The sequence below is a fragment of the Populus alba genome, chromosome 15, assembly GCF_005239225.2.
Source record: "Populus alba chromosome 15, ASM523922v2, whole genome shotgun sequence".
Taxonomy (NCBI): Eukaryota; Viridiplantae; Streptophyta; class Magnoliopsida; order Malpighiales; family Salicaceae; genus Populus; species Populus alba.
The window spans coordinates 7215966-7233249 of record NC_133298.1 but is presented as its reverse complement, the minus strand read 5'-3'; the positions used below and the strand labels follow the sequence as shown (position 1 = coordinate 7233249).

The window sequence follows — 17284 nt, the reverse complement described above, 5'->3', positions numbered from 1 at the left end:
GGTGGGTCCGAACCATTCATCTCCTCTTGAGCCGTCCTGGGCAGGCGGCGCAGCCGAGGCAAGCAAATTAACGTGGTGATTGGTTAGCTAACCGAGCTCATCCCTTTAAGTTGATTTCAAATAAAGCTTAGCTTGAAATAAAATAGAATTCATTAATTATAGAAAAAAGAAATTGATGTAAATTACATTTTTATCATTAATTATAATTTATGTATGTTCGGGTAACAATATCCTAATTAATACTCAAAGTCTAACCAGCTCGGGTTAGGATATCCGAAGTATGTAGCTACAAGATAGTGAAAGGAATTGATCATAATTTTGGATGGGAAGGATAATATTAAAAACCAATCCATGAATATTAATGGTCATCCATTACTTGATCATAGAATTCTACGTCGATACGTCATCGTTTTCATTTCTCCGTAAACACCAATAAATTCACCCAAAAAATCTCTCTCTAAAAAATACACCAAAAAAAATCAAAAATCAGAAAAATCCCATTTTAATTCTTCAATAAAAGAAGGCGTCATGTCTTCCACCACCGCCGGCGTCCCGCAACTCTTCTTCTGCTACCAGTGCAACCGAACGGTAACAATAAATCCACCAACCACCGCTCTCTCATGCCCTAACTGTCACGAAGGTTTCCTCGAAGAACTCGATTCTCCAGACCCTAGCCCTAACCCTTTCGATGCTGGTCTCGGCCCTGCCCTCTTACTCGACGACTTCGCCTCTATTTTCGGCGGCATGAACCCCACTCCTCGATCATCGACCACCTCAACAACAACAAACTCCTCCTCTGCGTCGCCACTATTTCAAGATCCCGACGGTTTCAATCCTTTCGTGTTCCTGCAAAATTACCTGCAAACCATGAGGGCCGGCGGAGCGAATATTCAGTTTGTGATTGAAAATAATCCTGGTATGGGCGGAATAGACCACGCCGGATTTCGTGTTCCGGCGAATCTCGGAGATTACTTTATCGGACCAGGGTTAGAACAACTGATTCAACAGCTTGCGGAGAATGATCCTAATAGGTATGGAACTCCGCCGGCCGCCAAATCTGCGGTTGACAATCTTCCTGATGTCAAGGTAACAGAGGAATTAATGCAATCGGATTCTTCACAGTGTGCAGTTTGTAAGGATAGTTTTGAGCTAGGGGAGGTAGCTAAACAAATTCCTTGTAAGCATATCTATCATAAGGATTGTATCATGCCCTGGCTTGAATTGCATAATTCGTGTCCGGTTTGTAGATACGAGTTGCCTACCGATGATCAGGATTATGAGCAGAGAAAAGGGAATGGGAGTAATGGGGTTAATCAAAATGTGGGTGGTGGAATTAATAGTGGTGGGTCGATTAGTGATGGTGATAATAGCGATGGTAATGCTCAGACACCGAGAGAGAGGAGGTTTAGGATTCCATTTCCATGGCCGTTTAGTAGTGGTAGTGGTAGGTCAGCTGGGTCGTCGGCAGAGGCCAGCAATAGCCGGAGTGGGAACAACAATGATGGGGATTCAAGAGGGAATACCAACTTTGGATCTGATACTAGAGAAGAGGATCTTGATTGATTATTGCTGCTGGGTACTGTTTCTTGTAAACATACAACTTTTTTTACTTAATTTAGTTTCTTATTGTTTTTGTTTCTCCTTTTGTTTTCATTTAGTAATAAGTGGCTGTTTTTGTTAATGCTTGTCAATAATAGTTTGCTCTTCATCGATGGTACAATTAAATATCTGTGATTTGGATGGGTGTGCAATGAATTGACGACACAACTGTGAGTTATGAGTTTTCTGTGTTCTACTGATTGTGAAGCAATTCTGATTGACAGAGTATCTGTAGAGCCACGTTATTTTGTTTGGTGAAGATAGAATTCTTTGGCCTGTATGGTTATAGGGTTCTTACATAGAAAATAGGATTTTGTAGTTTTGATGTTTGCATACAGTGTACTTAAAATTGCCTTGGTGTTCTGGCATGGTTGCTGCAGTTGTTATTTTGGTTTTATGTTCATCCTTTGCATTTGCTCACAAAATGTCAAGATGAAAGTAGGATTGATGAGATTTACAGATGCTTGGCGTTAAAATGTGGCATGAGCACAACAATCAATTGCATGCCTCTGACTCTGGTTTCTCGGGAGCTCTCAATTGCAAGCAGGATTATTGTGTTTGCCTATAAACAGAACACATGAAAGGTACTGGGGTGCACATTCAGAGCACACGTCTTTGTTGCTTAGCCCTCCAAACTATAATAGGAATATGATGCTTATGCTACAGATTTTGGATTAGTTGAAGAGTTTGGTGTCATCGCGGTGGGTTTGACTTGGAGATTTAAGAGCTTGATTTTGTACTTTCAGTTATGTCTTTTTTTATATATATAAAGATTAGGTATTCATTTGAATGTCTAGAATGTCTAGAATATCTATATTCCTTTGTACTCTCTCATGTTGAGAAGACCACGGTAGACCAACAACCTGATGAGGAAGTGTGAGAAATTCACAAGTGATTTTTACATTTATGAAGCAGTACTCAAGCACAAACTCCTTGAAACAATTAGGATTTGATTACTTGTATCTGGGATGGTTAATAATATAGGATATCTCAATTAGCTAGTGCTGTAGGTCTGTAGGTCATATTCTGGGGCATCGTAGCAGTAACAAGTTAGATTGGATAAAAAAAAGTCCTGCTTTTGTAGCAGTAATCTGGCGGATTCCTTCAAACTTCTGCGCGTGCACACGCGCATGTGATTAATGAATGTGGATTAGTTTTGATGTCGTTGTATCTGAATTGTGGTTTTTTTCTACGAGGATAATATTTTATTCTTAATTGCATCCTATAAGACATTCGTCTAGATTGGCCCCTTTCAACCTTTTTCACATTGTCTATTACTTCCTGCCACATCTAGTTTTTGTGTCCTTTTGAATCAATGATCGAAGCATCACATGATAACAATATCTTCAAAGTAGGCTGTATTATTTTGGTGTTTTTGTGCATCAAGTTAAATGGATAATAGATTCATTGGTTTAGATACATCAGCTATAGTTCTCTTGCCAAAATCATTGCTTATATTCCCTTGTTTTCTTTTAATGAAGCCAAGCCACTCTATCATGTCCTAGCTAAATGAGGCATTTCCTTAGGTTCATTGATTTGAAGGTTTCAGTAGCAAAATAAGAAAAGGGATGGTGGTGTCTTTCTGGATATCTTGTTTGGTGATTTTTTTTGTGCTGGGAGCTGCATACAAACTTATCCATGAAATTTTATTTATGCACACGCAGTCACTCATGTTGTCATACCTGTTTCATAACTAAGCATGTGATGCAGTGAATCTCAGCACGCATATTTATATATTCTCGTCTTTTTCTGCTGGATGATATCTGGAAGGGTTGTTGAACGTAGAAAGAACTTATGCACATTCTCTTCTTCTTTTCTTGCTCCATGCATGTTCTGTAAATGCTTGTTTTTAAATTATTGTCACAATTGTTGCTAGCTTCACCTTCTTAGGACAAATTCATGCACAAATTCGCTTGGTTCTGTAAGTTCTTTGTTTGAGCATCATTTTAGACCCCCCAAAATACCTCTTTCTGTAGCCTTTTGTGTGGGTTTTTTTTTTTTTTTGGTTCGTGTTAAGCTCCCAAAAGCTATTGTAATGTGTTTTAAAGCATTAGAACTGCATGTTAATCCTTTTTGGCAGTCGAGTGAACATATCAGACAGGTTCAGCAGTGGATGAACTCAATTCGAATGTCAATAATAGGCTTAATAGCCGGTGGAGTGATTGCTAGCAAGTATGATTTGTTTTAGGCAGTATGCTCTTGTAGTGTACCAGCTCCAGGCCTGAGTTAGATATAGTTCTATTGAGTTGAAAGTGTTGCATCAATTTGTCTATTTTTGGCAAGTTCTATGGATGTTTTAGGAATTAGGATCATACTTTGGGCGCCAGGGTTTGGTTTTTGGCTCTTACCCCCCTTTAATGGAGGTATAGAAATTGAAAGAGCCCCGCTTCTTCTCGTTCTTTTCTGCTTTTCGTCACCTTTTCTCTTTCCTTCTTTGAAAGGGATATTACAGTTACTTACATGGCATCACCATACCTTCCTTCGCATGCCAGAAAAATCTTAGAACTCTATCGTTTTAGAAAAAGCTTAGAAATCATCTGGTTCAACTTCCAAGTTTAAAATTTAAAATTTTGGTTCTAGATAATTGAGATTTCAAGAATGTATCTTAGAACGTGTTCGGTGTTGAAGTAGTAAATATATTAAAATAATTTATTTTTATCATTATCCCATCAAAACAATTTGAAAAAATAATTGTTTTTGTCAAATTGAATATGACCAAAAGCCAAATTAGCTCTTAATAGAGAAGCAAGTTTTAATGCAATCTCATCCCTGAAAGGACAGCTCTGGTTCCTGTAGCCTTTAGAACTAAAAGTTCATTAGTAAAAGATGGCATGTTGCTCTTAGCTGTAATTTTGTTTTTTGTCGACGTCAATCACCATCTTAATTATTTTGAGGCAAGTAGTATTTTCCTGAAAGGATATAGTTACGTTCCAGTTTAGCTTAATTATTTTATCAACCAAAAAAACATGTTTTGAGTTTTGTAATTCGAGGTTAAAATCTTCTATTGGAGCCTAAATTGCACTTCTTTTCAAAGAACTCGATCGATAGATGTATTGTATATTTGGTAATATGATAGCAGTTGTTTTTTTGAAATAATTTTTTATATTGAAATATATGTCAATGATATTTTTTATATTTTTAAAAAATTATTTTTGATATCAATACATTAAAACGATTTAAAATATATAAATTATATTAAATTTTAATAAAAAAAATTAATTTTTTTTAGGTAAGCCGCCTTCTCAAACGGAGTCGCAGTGATGCATCAGCAATTAATTGTGGTAATTAACCTTTTTGTTCCTGAGAATAAAAGCAATCAGTAATTAGTATAGTTATCAGATATTGTTTGAAAATTGACCTAAATTATTAGATTATAGATTAATTCAAATTAATTATTTTTATTAAAGTAAAGCTATTTAATTTATTTTAAAAGTTAATCCAATTAAATTTTACTACATCAATCCAGTTATAAATCAATTCATTGAAGTTAAATAGGTTTTATAATTTAATTTAAAACCTGATTTAAATTGATTTTGAATCATAAATTTCTCAGTTAACACTAGCAACTATAATAATTAACTTTAATGCCACGAGAGGTTTATTATTTTTGCTCAACCTTCTCGCATTAAAAAAAATATTAAAAAAAAGACCTACGATATAAATATAATCTCTTAAAAAAAAGAAGGGCAAAAAAAAGGTGGACCATTTAAAAGGTCCCCATGGTGAATTGAATTTCGGATAAAAGGACATCTGCATCTTCCTGTCGGTGGCTCTGTGTTAAACTAAAACCGCGTGCGTCAGAAATTTGACATGATACATACATACATGCATGCATGCATACAGATAATTCCTGCAGCTCTTGGACTTCCTTTCTGTCCCTATAGTTGGTTTATGCTTCCTCTCTTATCCTTGTATTTTAAAAAATTATAAAGAAAAAGAAAAGCTATAACATGAAATCTTTTGGAAACTATAGGAATAATACCCAAAAACTCATGCTATAGATACAGAATTGGAATAACAATAAATCTACAGGGATAAAGTTGAAGTTTAACCCTTAATATATTTTAGGATAATATTATTCTACTAGTGTTATTATTATTATACAAACAAAGAAAATCATGCTGCAAACAAAGCAAACCTACCATTTTCTTCCTAACAAAACAAAACCTCAATAGTGAGTCAAAATAAAAAATTGAAACTAGATGGGTAAATTTAGATAGTGATTGTTTGTGCAGCTGGACTATATTTTGAAATTCTTTGATTTTTTCTAGTTTTTAAATTAATTTTTTCTTAGATTTTGTTGATATCTTGATGTTGTATTATCAAAAATAATATATATAAAAAGTTTAAAAGGCACTTTAAAATATTTCTGCCTCACTTTTTCTCTGTCAATATATTTAATTATTTTTCCATATAAAAAATTTTAAAATTAAATAGAACAGCCTTGGTGTGTGTACATTATTATTACACAGCAAAAAAAGCAGAATCCCATGAAGATTGGCAGGGTAATATAATTTGTATTCCATTTACAGACACCCTTTACCAAACCCACCTTTATATTTATTTATTTTATCATCATCATTTCATTTTCTCCTTACATTCGTACACACCACTCTTCACAAGATTTTTTCGTTTTTTTGTTTTTTTATGATCTAAGCACATAATTCTACTGTTGAGTCTTTCTAATTAACACTAGTGAAGAAAACCCAAATTGGGTTCTTTTCTTTTCTTTCCATCTTAAGAAGATTAAAAAAAAAAAAAAAAAAAAAAAAAAAAGCAGCAATTGATATGAGTGTTAAGAGAAAGAACCCAATATCTCCTTCAAATAGTAATAGGATTATCGAAATTAGTGTGGACGGAGAGAATAAAAAATTATTATTTTTATTAATAAATAAATAAATAAAAGTTATATAGTATTTTAATTATTAAAAATCCTAATTAATTTTGGAATCTGAAGAAGAGAACTGGTTGTGTATAAAAAAACATTTCATTCATAATACGTTTTCTTTAATGTAAGTTGAATTATTTGTTTATTTTTTTATAAATTAAGATATTGTTGTGTTTTCAAAACGCTAGTCTATCTAAAATTTAAGAACAATCTTTCTCGGTAAGAAAATTCTTATCTTATCCAATTAAAATATAATTATTTAATATCAAATAATATAAATAAAAAGAAAATATCTTTTTATTTAATATTAAGAATACATAGTACATATAAGTTTATAATCTTGTATATTAAAAGAAAACAAAATAAATTTTTTGATATTTTTAAAATGTAAACCAAGTTTTCATGGATTTAATAAATTGGTTATTAAATCAAAAAATATATGTAAAAATATCAATGGAAATAATTTTTTGAGTTCTTAAAGATGCTAATCATGCCATGATATTTTTATTATTTATGTAAATATAATTTTTTTTTTCTGAGATATTTGGCCATACGCACTCAAATAAAAAAATATATTTTTTTTTTAATTAGAGAGTTTTTTTTTTATTTTTTTGTAGTTTTCTAAAAAAAATTTAAAGAAAAATGATTATATTTATTACTGAGTCAACATCTTACATTATAAGTCTACAACTCAATTATTAAATAAAATAGTTGGACAATATACTAGGAACCCAAAAATAATTTTAAAATGATCCCCAAATGGTTTTTCAAAAATTTTTAGAAATTATTTAAGGCCTTTTTTGAAAAAAATAGAAAAAAGAAGAACATAAACATTGTTAGAAAATCAGTGGTATATGTTTGTCAAATACGTTGTTTGGTAAACACCACTTGACAAAAAAAATTATTTTGAAAAATTTATGGCACACCCAAACACTGTCTTAAGGTTTTTTATGGGCTCAACCCAAAACCTACGGGCTGGGCTCGTTGATAAACTAAGTCTGAATGAGCCTAAAACAAATAAACCCAGCCTTCTCTTTCTTTCCAAGCAGAGGGTATTTAAAACCCAAATCCATTAAAAAAAAAAAGAAGAAGAAGAAGAAGAAAGAAGAAGCCTCTCACATTTCAAAGATCAAAACCAACGCTTTTATGAACTTCAACCAGCATCCCGGTTTTTTTTTTTTTTTTTAATTTTAAAACCCACCCAGGGGTCTTATCATACAACAAGAACATTATGCCATTGCATTTAAAACAGAACAAAAGGACTCACACTACCTTAGAAGCAAAAAGAAGAGACAATCGCTACTGTTGCTGGAGAACAATCAGCTGAAACTTCTGTTATGGCCAGGACAATGAGGCGCACGATGTTGGTGATGGAGAGGATGGAAGTTGCTATTTTCCGGGTGTGAGCTGAAGGAGGAGATCACGGTTCTGTGGAGATGAACAGTTACTGGACGTTACTTGGAGCTGGAGTGAAACTGACCCTCTACTGGCGATGGGAAACTCTGCTGGACGCTTAGGAACGATATGATTCTGCTGGAGGTGAAGAGAAGGTAGCACCGCTGAAAGGAGGAGCTTTCATGGCTGCTGTTGGAAGATCCTTCTCTGTTGCTGGAACAGTTGAAAATGAGATGAAAGCTGAAGAAAATCCTTCAAGAATGCTCTCGACAAATCACCATGACTGAGAAGAAAGTCTTGCTGCTAAAGCTGCTCATGGAGTGGCTGAGGAACACAACCGCTGCTACTCACGGCCGAGAAGATGATAGACGTTGTCCTTGGAAAATGGATGAGCTTGCTGTCAGGGGCTGCTGCTGGAGTTCACATTGCTGGTCTGGAGAAACTTCAATTGAATGGAGGCTGGAACCTTGAGGAGCTGTCACTGGACTGAGAAGGTAAAGATCTTGCTGCTGCCACTGGATTGAGAAGGTGAAGATCTTGCTGAAACGGCTTGTGGTGGAGCAATCAGCCGGTGCTGTGTTCGGTTGTACAAGCCAATTTTTCTATCGTCCAGACCAAATGGGGCTCTTGATCGATGAGTGTGGAATGATCTTTGCACATCTTGCCAAGAACACTTTGGAACAACCTAAAGCATAACCCTGCCTAAGCACAGCTTGTTAATTCCCATGTCTACAGTTTCAAGAGCATGTGATAATAATAAACTTAATACCAAGAAATCAACTTAAAATACTAAGAAGGAACATATAGCCTGTAGGTTCAAGACATGCACAAAACCTGTGTAGGTGGTGCCCATCTCTCCTTGTCCATTTCCATGTCAAGAGAAGCTTCTTTGTTTGCAATTGATTTCTCATGGCATTCTCCACAGTATTTGTTTCCCTGATATGAATTTATTGAACAGCACTTCAACTATTTATCAGCTAAGGATGGATGGTCAGTTCATGAGACCGGATTCTCAATTGTACACGAAGAGAAGCAGCCTCTCTCACCATTCACATCTTCTGGGCCAATATTATGTAAATCAGTCAAGGATGGACCACCAGTTAGTCCATAAGAACGAGGCCACAAATGTTCCCATGCAAAATGCAGCAGTTTGAGACATTGACATTGTTGCCACATACAAGAATGCAATAGCCAATACAAGATTTATCAGGAAAAGATGGTGAAAAGTTTTTCCATGTTTGATGAAATAAATGTTGTTATATACTAGAACATATAGCATCAAATTTGTGGAAAAACTCCCTTGCACACAGTGCACAATCCATTCAAGGTTAGAGAAATACATGATAAAATTGTTTCTCAACTCTCAATTTCTCATAAAAAAGATCTGGAAGAATGGAACCATTTTCAGAGTGGATGCTCCACGTCTCTACATCAACACATGTAAAAGGACATATAACAGGATATGGGCTAGTCATTACTGTCGTAATTTAAAAAGAAAAGGATAATCCCTTGAAGATTTTTAAGTACCATTTTTAACAAGCTTCCCTCCTCCCTCCTCCATATCCAATGCCCTTCAACTGAAAGTTACCTTCATTAGATGGAATGGTTAAGTGGAAGCAGAACCGAGGAAGCATAGATATTAGGCATGATTGCAAATCCAAAGGGTTTCACTTGAGAAAAAAGCAAAATGCAGCTAAGAGAAGAACTTAGCCAAAGAGGGAAGTAAAACAAGCACAGATCAAAGACATGCTTTGATATCATGATACAGAATGCCCACTTGCAGTAGGAACTGGAACGAGAACGCACACAAGAAAAACCTACCAAAAGAAAATTTCAGTCAACTCACCATTCAGAAGATCAACAAAAAAAATGCATTGAAAGACAGAGCAACAACTTTAACAAGGTTTTTGGAAAATTACTACCAAAAGAAAAAAACAAACGAACCACTTCTCTTATCTATTCCATGCTTCAGGTTTTCCTGCTTAGTTCTTTGAAACAACTCTCAGTGAGTAAATTTAAATTCTGCACATACAAAAACCACCTCAATTATTACCATAAACAACATTCTTAGCACCATCATCACAAAACCAAAACCAGAAAGACAAAAGTACATACATCCCAGATGAAGCTTGAGGCCTATCAACATTTGCAGCATCAAGAACCTTGAGGTCATCCCAAACCTCTGTGTAAGACGGTGAGCGGTGCTCGACTTTCACGCTATCATAGTAACTGCTAACATCCTCACATCCATATGAAGAAGAAGAAAAATATAGATAATCTTGAGCAAGCGCAACAAAATGGAGGCAACAGAACAAGTAAATGGAGATGACTCTAGAAGCCCATCTCCATAATAAATTACCCTAGCAGTAGTAGTGCTGTTGTTGCAGCTTTGTTGGATGTGGTCAAGTTTGAGCTTTTGATGTTGAAGACACGTGTTTGAGCGTGAAAGAGGTGGAGTTGGGTGGGAGCTTCCATCTCCTGTTAGCTACTATAAGATGGGAGCATCAAGCAGTAACCAGGAGCCCTTTACAACTCCATGTCTGCACTTTGTTCACGTACGATGGAAACAGGATAAAAATACCCTTGAGTAAATTATTCTTCAGTCCCTATTTTTTAAATCATATTAAAATTTAGTACTTTTTTAAAGAGTTAAATGTTAGTCTTTACTGATCGTTTTCTTATTAAGACATCTTAGTTTTTGCTCAAAGAGACTGTCAAATGGCACGTCCGAGATTAGGAAAAAAAACAACATAAACAACTGTCAAGGAGAGTCAAGGGACTAAGTTAATGGTTTTCAACATTTAGAGACTAACTTGTAAATGCATTACAAAACTAGGGACTAATAGAGAATTTACTCAAAAATCGTTGCTTGTTATGCGCGTGATTGTCTGGGTTTTTCTGATGCCAGTTTTGGTGTTCTAATGACCAAACAATATTAACTATAGTGAAAAAATAAAAGGCAAATTACACCAAAAATATGTATTAAAAAGGGAATATGTAAACCTGGAGGATAATTTAGATTGTGATGAAATTAGACAATAATAAAGAGACGGTAAAAATTTCTCCAGCAATGTCTAAGCAGCCCAAGTTAGATTCGCAGTGTTCTTCGAAATCCATCGAGAAAGAAAACAACCTGAGATTGTAAAGGAAACAAAATCCAGAACCTGAATCCATTGCACGTTTCAGAAATCTGAACCCTGGTCCAGGCAATAGATTAACTCCATTGATACAACTCTAAATCAGCTGTGTCTACAAGCAATGAAGTTTTACCACAATCACAATGCCTTTGACAACATTCAGAACATACAACTAGTTCACTTGGTGATTATGTTTTTGGCCCCATAGCTTGCCGTGCATAATAATTGACGTGATAAAATCTTTCTTCCAATTAAGATCTATAAATTGCTCAAAAAAGTCAGCAAGTTACGTTTGATACTAACTAGTCGAGGATCTAAGATGGTTATCTGTCTGCAATATAACATGACAAATAGTTCGAAATGGATGAGGTGAAGGGCTGTTCCAGAGACCAAAATTCAGGTTCAGAAAATTTAAAAAGCCTTGAATACTACAAGCTCAACCTCTTACTAGTACTCTACTTCTATGGCCAACTCTCTCTCCCTCTCCTCCCTCGCTCCCTCTCAAGACTCGATTGCAGTCCAACTACCAATTTCCTTCTCGCCTACATGGAACGAGAGATTTCACCACCTATTATTTGGTGGCTTGACCTTGTAGATACGAACAATCCAATTAGATGTCGTAAATGCCTCTTCCAAGTGTTCAAGTTTGATGTCCTTATTTCCAATTTCAACCCCCCTTGCTCGATCATACCTACCACAACAGAGAGCAATTACAAAAGGTAACAAAAATGAAGCGTGCTAAAGCCCCCAGTATGATCAATTTCAAAAGAATGCGAGTCCATGTGGAGTAATCACCAGGTAGTAGCTTCCAGAAACACTCATTGCCACCCAACAAGTGCAAATGCTAAACAACTTGCGAAAGAAAAGACAAATGTTTTAACTTACCCTGGAGGTTTCCCATATTCTGTTACCAGCTCTCCAAATCGATAGTAGGATAGCTTGTACCTATTCACCAACAATCAATAAACAATATATAACTTCTCTAAACTACAAAAATTGCACCACACTGGGTAACACATGATTAATATATGATCTTCAATTCATCAAAGTTATACTTTCTCAATGTTGGAATGCCAAAAATTTCTTCGAGGAAAATTATTGTTCTTTAGTTCACAATAATGTTGAAGGTCAAAATATCAGATCAACTATAACAAAGACCCTTGCTTATGGGAATCAGGCCTGTGAAAAACTAGGAAATTTCCTTGATAAAGTAGTGCAATAAAATAATCAAGAAAGGCATAGGAATAGCCAAAGACATTGGAAATGACTAAGGCATGCAATTTTAGAGGAAAAGGAAAACCTACGTGACTTTGGAAAAAGAAAGATTCAAAACCAAAATATTGGCAAGTAATTTTTATTAAATATTACAGAATCCAAGCTAACAGAGAAAGCAAAAGTGCAGAACAAAGAAGTATAGGAAGCAATAAGAGAGAAAAATCTACACCTTGTCTGTAGGAAGGACACATCTTTTATTAAAAGGCATGTTCTCACACAGAAAAGAAAGGCTGTTTTGGCACTACTATTGAGATTAGTTGGCCTGACAGCCCATATGTAACTATAGCATTTGCATGAGAAATATATCTAGATAAACTTATATGATTGTAAATCTTTAAGATTTTGGTGTGGGTACGCGACACTCAAATCCGATTCTTTGTCCTATCTTAAATGATGGATGCAATGCCCTCAAACAGAGGAAAGGAACCCTCAAACTCCTCACACCCTCACTTTACATGATATCTGACAATTTTTGTAGTCTCTCTAGGCAGAACTTCCAACGAACCATGTTTCAGGTTATATTATGAAAAATAAAAAATAAATAAATAACAAATACTAAAGATAAAACAAGATCGATTGTGGAGCTCACATCGTTCTCATCTTGCAATTTTCTTTAAGATGAAAATGACTAAGATGCATAAACTTACATGAGACAGTTCAACATCTTGGGAGCTGCACCTTTGTCAACACGATATTCCCCATTGACAAGATAGTCAGGTTCCTTAATTACAGGGAATACTCCACCTCCAATTCTCACCATCCACAAAAACCTAGTGCAAATGAATAGCTTTATTAGAAACATGAAAATTACATTACCCACAAACATTAAGAAGATTGATGTTATCAAAGAGAAGCTCATAAGCCATGAATGAGAATAGCTAAGGAGGACCATATTTGAAAGCTTCTGCGATTTGTCCAACAAAAGAAATGTTACATATAGTCTGCGGTTTCAAAGGGGAAACAAATGAATTTAGGATGGTATAAAACCACTTATCTAGTCTTCAACAAATGAATGGCATCAACATCTGAATTTAAGATTACATTAAACCACTCCAGCACGCCCTGACTGGGCAGGTAACGTCAATGGCATATGCTAAACTATTCAAATTCAAATTATTTAGAAGAAAGCAAACTATAGACTGTTAACTGATTTGGGATCTTATAAAATGCAGATCACGTTCAATTAAAAACATAAACTAGAGCCTTACTTGTTGATATCATCAGAAGAATACCCTGTAACACCACCAAAGACGACTAGTACATAATCCACATCAAGTGATCTCATTATCTCATATGCCTCATCTTCATAAGATGACATTGCACGGCCAACAGTAGCAATGTGAGTATTGTTCCAGGTATTATTGTCAACAATAACTGTTCTGTTCCCCATGGCAGTGATCTGATACCCATAATCCCACCATGACATCACCTTAGCATCTGGAGGAGTATTCTGTCGAAGCCAATAGTATGCCTCACGGTAATCATCAAAGATGACCCTGTTACCATGGGCACCCCTTGCAGCCAAGACAATTGAGGGAGATGAGTAGGCCTCTGAGGTCACCCAGGTACAATGTATAGCATACCTACTGAGCAAGAAAAATGCACCGAAAAGCAATGCAATAGCACCATTTCTTTGAAAAGGCTGAGACTGATCAGGCAAAGCCTGCTTGCACATCAAATACAACTAGCATTATTTTATAGCAACAACCAGAATAAAACAAAGGGAAAACTTGCTCCAATGCAATAGCACTTGATAGGAGTATTATTCAAAAGTTGTAATAGTCCAGATGTACCAGAAGGAGTGATGACCAGACACCAAATAATAGCAGCATTACTGAAATTAGAGCTTCATAATTTATTCAATGTTTGAAGCAGCTCAACAAAAACTACTTTCTTACCTAATCCATGTAAAGGAGTAAACAAGAACATTGAAATTATTAAATAAATACAACTCCAAACTCTTAAATATACAGTACTTAAGATCATCAAAACTACAAAGAGATAAGAACAGCAATGTGAGCCAATAGTTTCCTTAGAAAACATCATTAACAAAAAAACCTTTCAGAATAAATGGATGAGTTGTCTTAAGATCAGTAGCAGGTCTTAGCATGAGTAAAACACATCCCTTTCAGACTCTTAAAGCAGAGTTTAGCATGGCTGCATGATAATGAAAGGTGTGCCAAAACCAACTTTAATATTATCCCACAAGTGAAGCAGCATAGAAATGTTACTTAGATCAGCTGGTTTTCTAAAATATATAACAAGCTTATTGGAACCTTGATTTTGTTCACCATCTTAAGGGCAGTTGACACAAACCAAGAGAATAGAGAGATTCATTTCAGCCACAATACTACCAGTTGTCTTCATAAATAGTCAAAAGAATTGAGAGGAAACAGTCCAAATCAAGTGTAAAGAACTCACCTTAGAAGAACCCTTCCCACCGCTTGTTCCTTTAGTAGAACCAGTTTGGGAAACCTTGCTCTTAGTCCTTAACAATGTAGTCAAATTCTTTATTGTGGCAGAAACAGCAATGGCACTAATGAGGCATACCGCAGGTGTAGCAACAAGAATTAACCGCACCATGACACCAGCAAAATACATGCTTGTAAGACCATACATAACTATGAATATTGTGGCATCTGACAGCCGTTTGAAGCAGAAATACAGACCAGCAGGGAAAAGGAAAAGCAGGATATGGAAATCAAACATGAAAGATGACCAAGCTGTTGGCTGATGCTCAGAAACAGATGCAATGATGGGAATGTGATCCTTAGCATATGTTGGATCCAACAGAGAGTAAAATCTGCCAGTCCACGGTGAAATATACCCAGATGCTGTGCCAACTCCGAGAGCAATAGCGCCTACACCTACTGCACATGTGACAGTGATCCTCAAAAAGGCTTCAAACTTCTTTTTGTCACCTAGCAGGTGCTTAACCCAACCTAAGAAGTAAAACACCTGTCCAAACAGTTCAGGGTCAGTGCATATCCAAAGAAAATAAGCATTTTCTACTCTGACTAAAATAGTTATAACTTGTAATGGTAGTATAAACCATCTTAATATCATTCGCAGTTATAGGCATGTAAGAATATAGATGAAGACTCAACAAGTATCGAACTTTAGCAGTTTTTGTGAGTATTTGGAAAAATCAAGTAAATGGACCTGATAGAGAGACTAAAGCAACACAAATAACATGTTTAAAATGTGATGATTTCAAAACAAACAACATATTCAAATTTCAAAAGTTTAACACTCGTACAAAACGTCATCTTTTAACTTAAGACAACAGTGGTATCAATTCAAGGACTGTCAATTCGTAATACTGCATTTAAGAAAAACTTCTGTTACTTAGCCTCAAACTTGTCCACAAGAAACCAAACATAAGACGAGCAATTCAAGCAAACTACACAATTCAATTTCAAATCCATCACAGCAAGTAATAAGTAAAAGAAGAGAATAAACATCAAACCTGCATCAAGAAGAACACACCCATAGCTGCCATGTGCTCCCCTGATTGCACATGTTGAAACCCAACAAACCGAATCTGCATAGCAAGCAACATTCCCAACACATACATGGAATTATAGGCAACATACAACCTCATCGAATACCTCCCAGTAATCAACAACACCAACACATAAAGTGGAACCAAATTAATAATAAAAACATAACCTCCCCAAGCCGAAACCATATAAAAGTACCCAAAAGCCGACGCCAATCCCCACGCTAAAGACCCCGTATTCACTGCCTTGACAAACAAATAAAAAGTCAACAACAAAGCGAAAATCGCAACCCCCTCATTATCATAAGACCCTGCAACAGATCGCGATATATAACCAGGACAAATCGCAATCAATACAGCAGCAACCAACCCAGCACCAGTATCCCATATCTCTTTACCGAAAAAATACGCAACAAGTGTAGTATTGGACGCGAAAAATGGTGCCGTTAACACACAAACTTCACGAATATGAACAGCGAAACGTAAGAATCGGAGACCCCAGTACATAATGGCTGCAGTAACCATTAATCCAGGATAAAGGGTTCCTCCAATGATACGTCCAAGAGGGTACCAACTCTCGGAATCGAACCAATTCCAAAATTCATAAAAACCTTTTTGAGTTAAGAAGAGGGTAGTTCGATAATTAAAATATGGATCAAATTCATGGATCATTGACTCATAACGTAAGACACTAAACAAACGAGTAATGAAAGCTAAAACATAGACCAAACAGAGGATTGAGACACGGATCAGAAGCTCTTGTTGTTTGGTTTTGAGTTTGAATGATTTGAGTGAAAGAGTTGACATCAGATCTGACTTCACAGACACTGATGATGACGATGATTTGTTCGTTGTGGGTTCTGTTTTGGTGACTTCCATTGTTTGGTCTTTTTGAGAGAAATTGAAGTGTGTTTTTGCGACTTTTATGGTTTTAGCATTTTTAAGGTTTCATGCTGATGGAGAGAGAAGACAGAGTGAGCTTGAGCTTTGGGGTTTCAAGGAGATGTGAAATGGACTTGTGGAGGGTTTTTATTTTTTTCTCTCGGGTTAAAGCCCTAATCCCTAGAGAGAGTGATTAAAATAGAGGTTAATTATGGTTTTAAGAGGATTAGAGATGGGATGGATGACTTGTTAATTTGTGATAGGATATACTTTGATCAATCAACAGGGGAGAGAGATCAAGATTCAAGACTAGTCTTGAGTTGGGAATTTGGCATCTAATTTGCTAGAAATTGGATTAGGATTAAAAAACGAAAAATAAATAAATTATTAAAGGGTTAGTGAGTGGATGGAAAAGAAAAGATAAAATTATACCTTAGTCCCTATATTTATGAAGAACAAACAAACTAGTCCTTTTGGTTTTGAAGACGTATATTGCAATCGCTTAACTCATATTCTAGTTTATTAAACATATCCTCCTTCAATTGTTATTGAAGCCCAAAAAAATAAGACACTTTTATTTGAAAAATAAAATATTATTTTTACATG

General features: G+C 35.6%; 2 protein-coding genes across 2 annotated transcripts; one reads left to right on the top strand and one right to left on the bottom strand.

The window, feature by feature from the left end:
- Positions 1-407: 407 nt before the first annotated feature.
- On the top strand, positions 408-1780 carry LOC118057197 (E3 ubiquitin-protein ligase RING1). The gene has a single exon (XM_035069700.2). The coding sequence runs from the start codon at positions 529-531 to the stop codon at positions 1561-1563; it is 1035 nt and encodes a 344-aa protein (XP_034925591.1). The 5' UTR covers positions 408-528; the 3' UTR covers positions 1564-1780.
- A 9464-nt stretch (positions 1781-11244) lies between these two features.
- Positions 11245-16876, bottom strand: LOC118057255 (dolichyl-diphosphooligosaccharide--protein glycosyltransferase subunit STT3B). The gene is made up of 6 exons (XM_035069771.2): positions 15764-16876; positions 14716-15252; positions 13503-13957; positions 12942-13064; positions 11905-11964; positions 11245-11710 (listed from the first exon to the last, which is right to left on the bottom strand). The coding sequence occupies exons 1-6, from the start codon at positions 16673-16675 to the stop codon at positions 11581-11583; spliced, it is 2217 nt and encodes a 738-aa protein (XP_034925662.1). The 5' UTR covers positions 16676-16876; the 3' UTR covers positions 11245-11580.
- Positions 16877-17284: the final 408 nt, after the last annotated feature.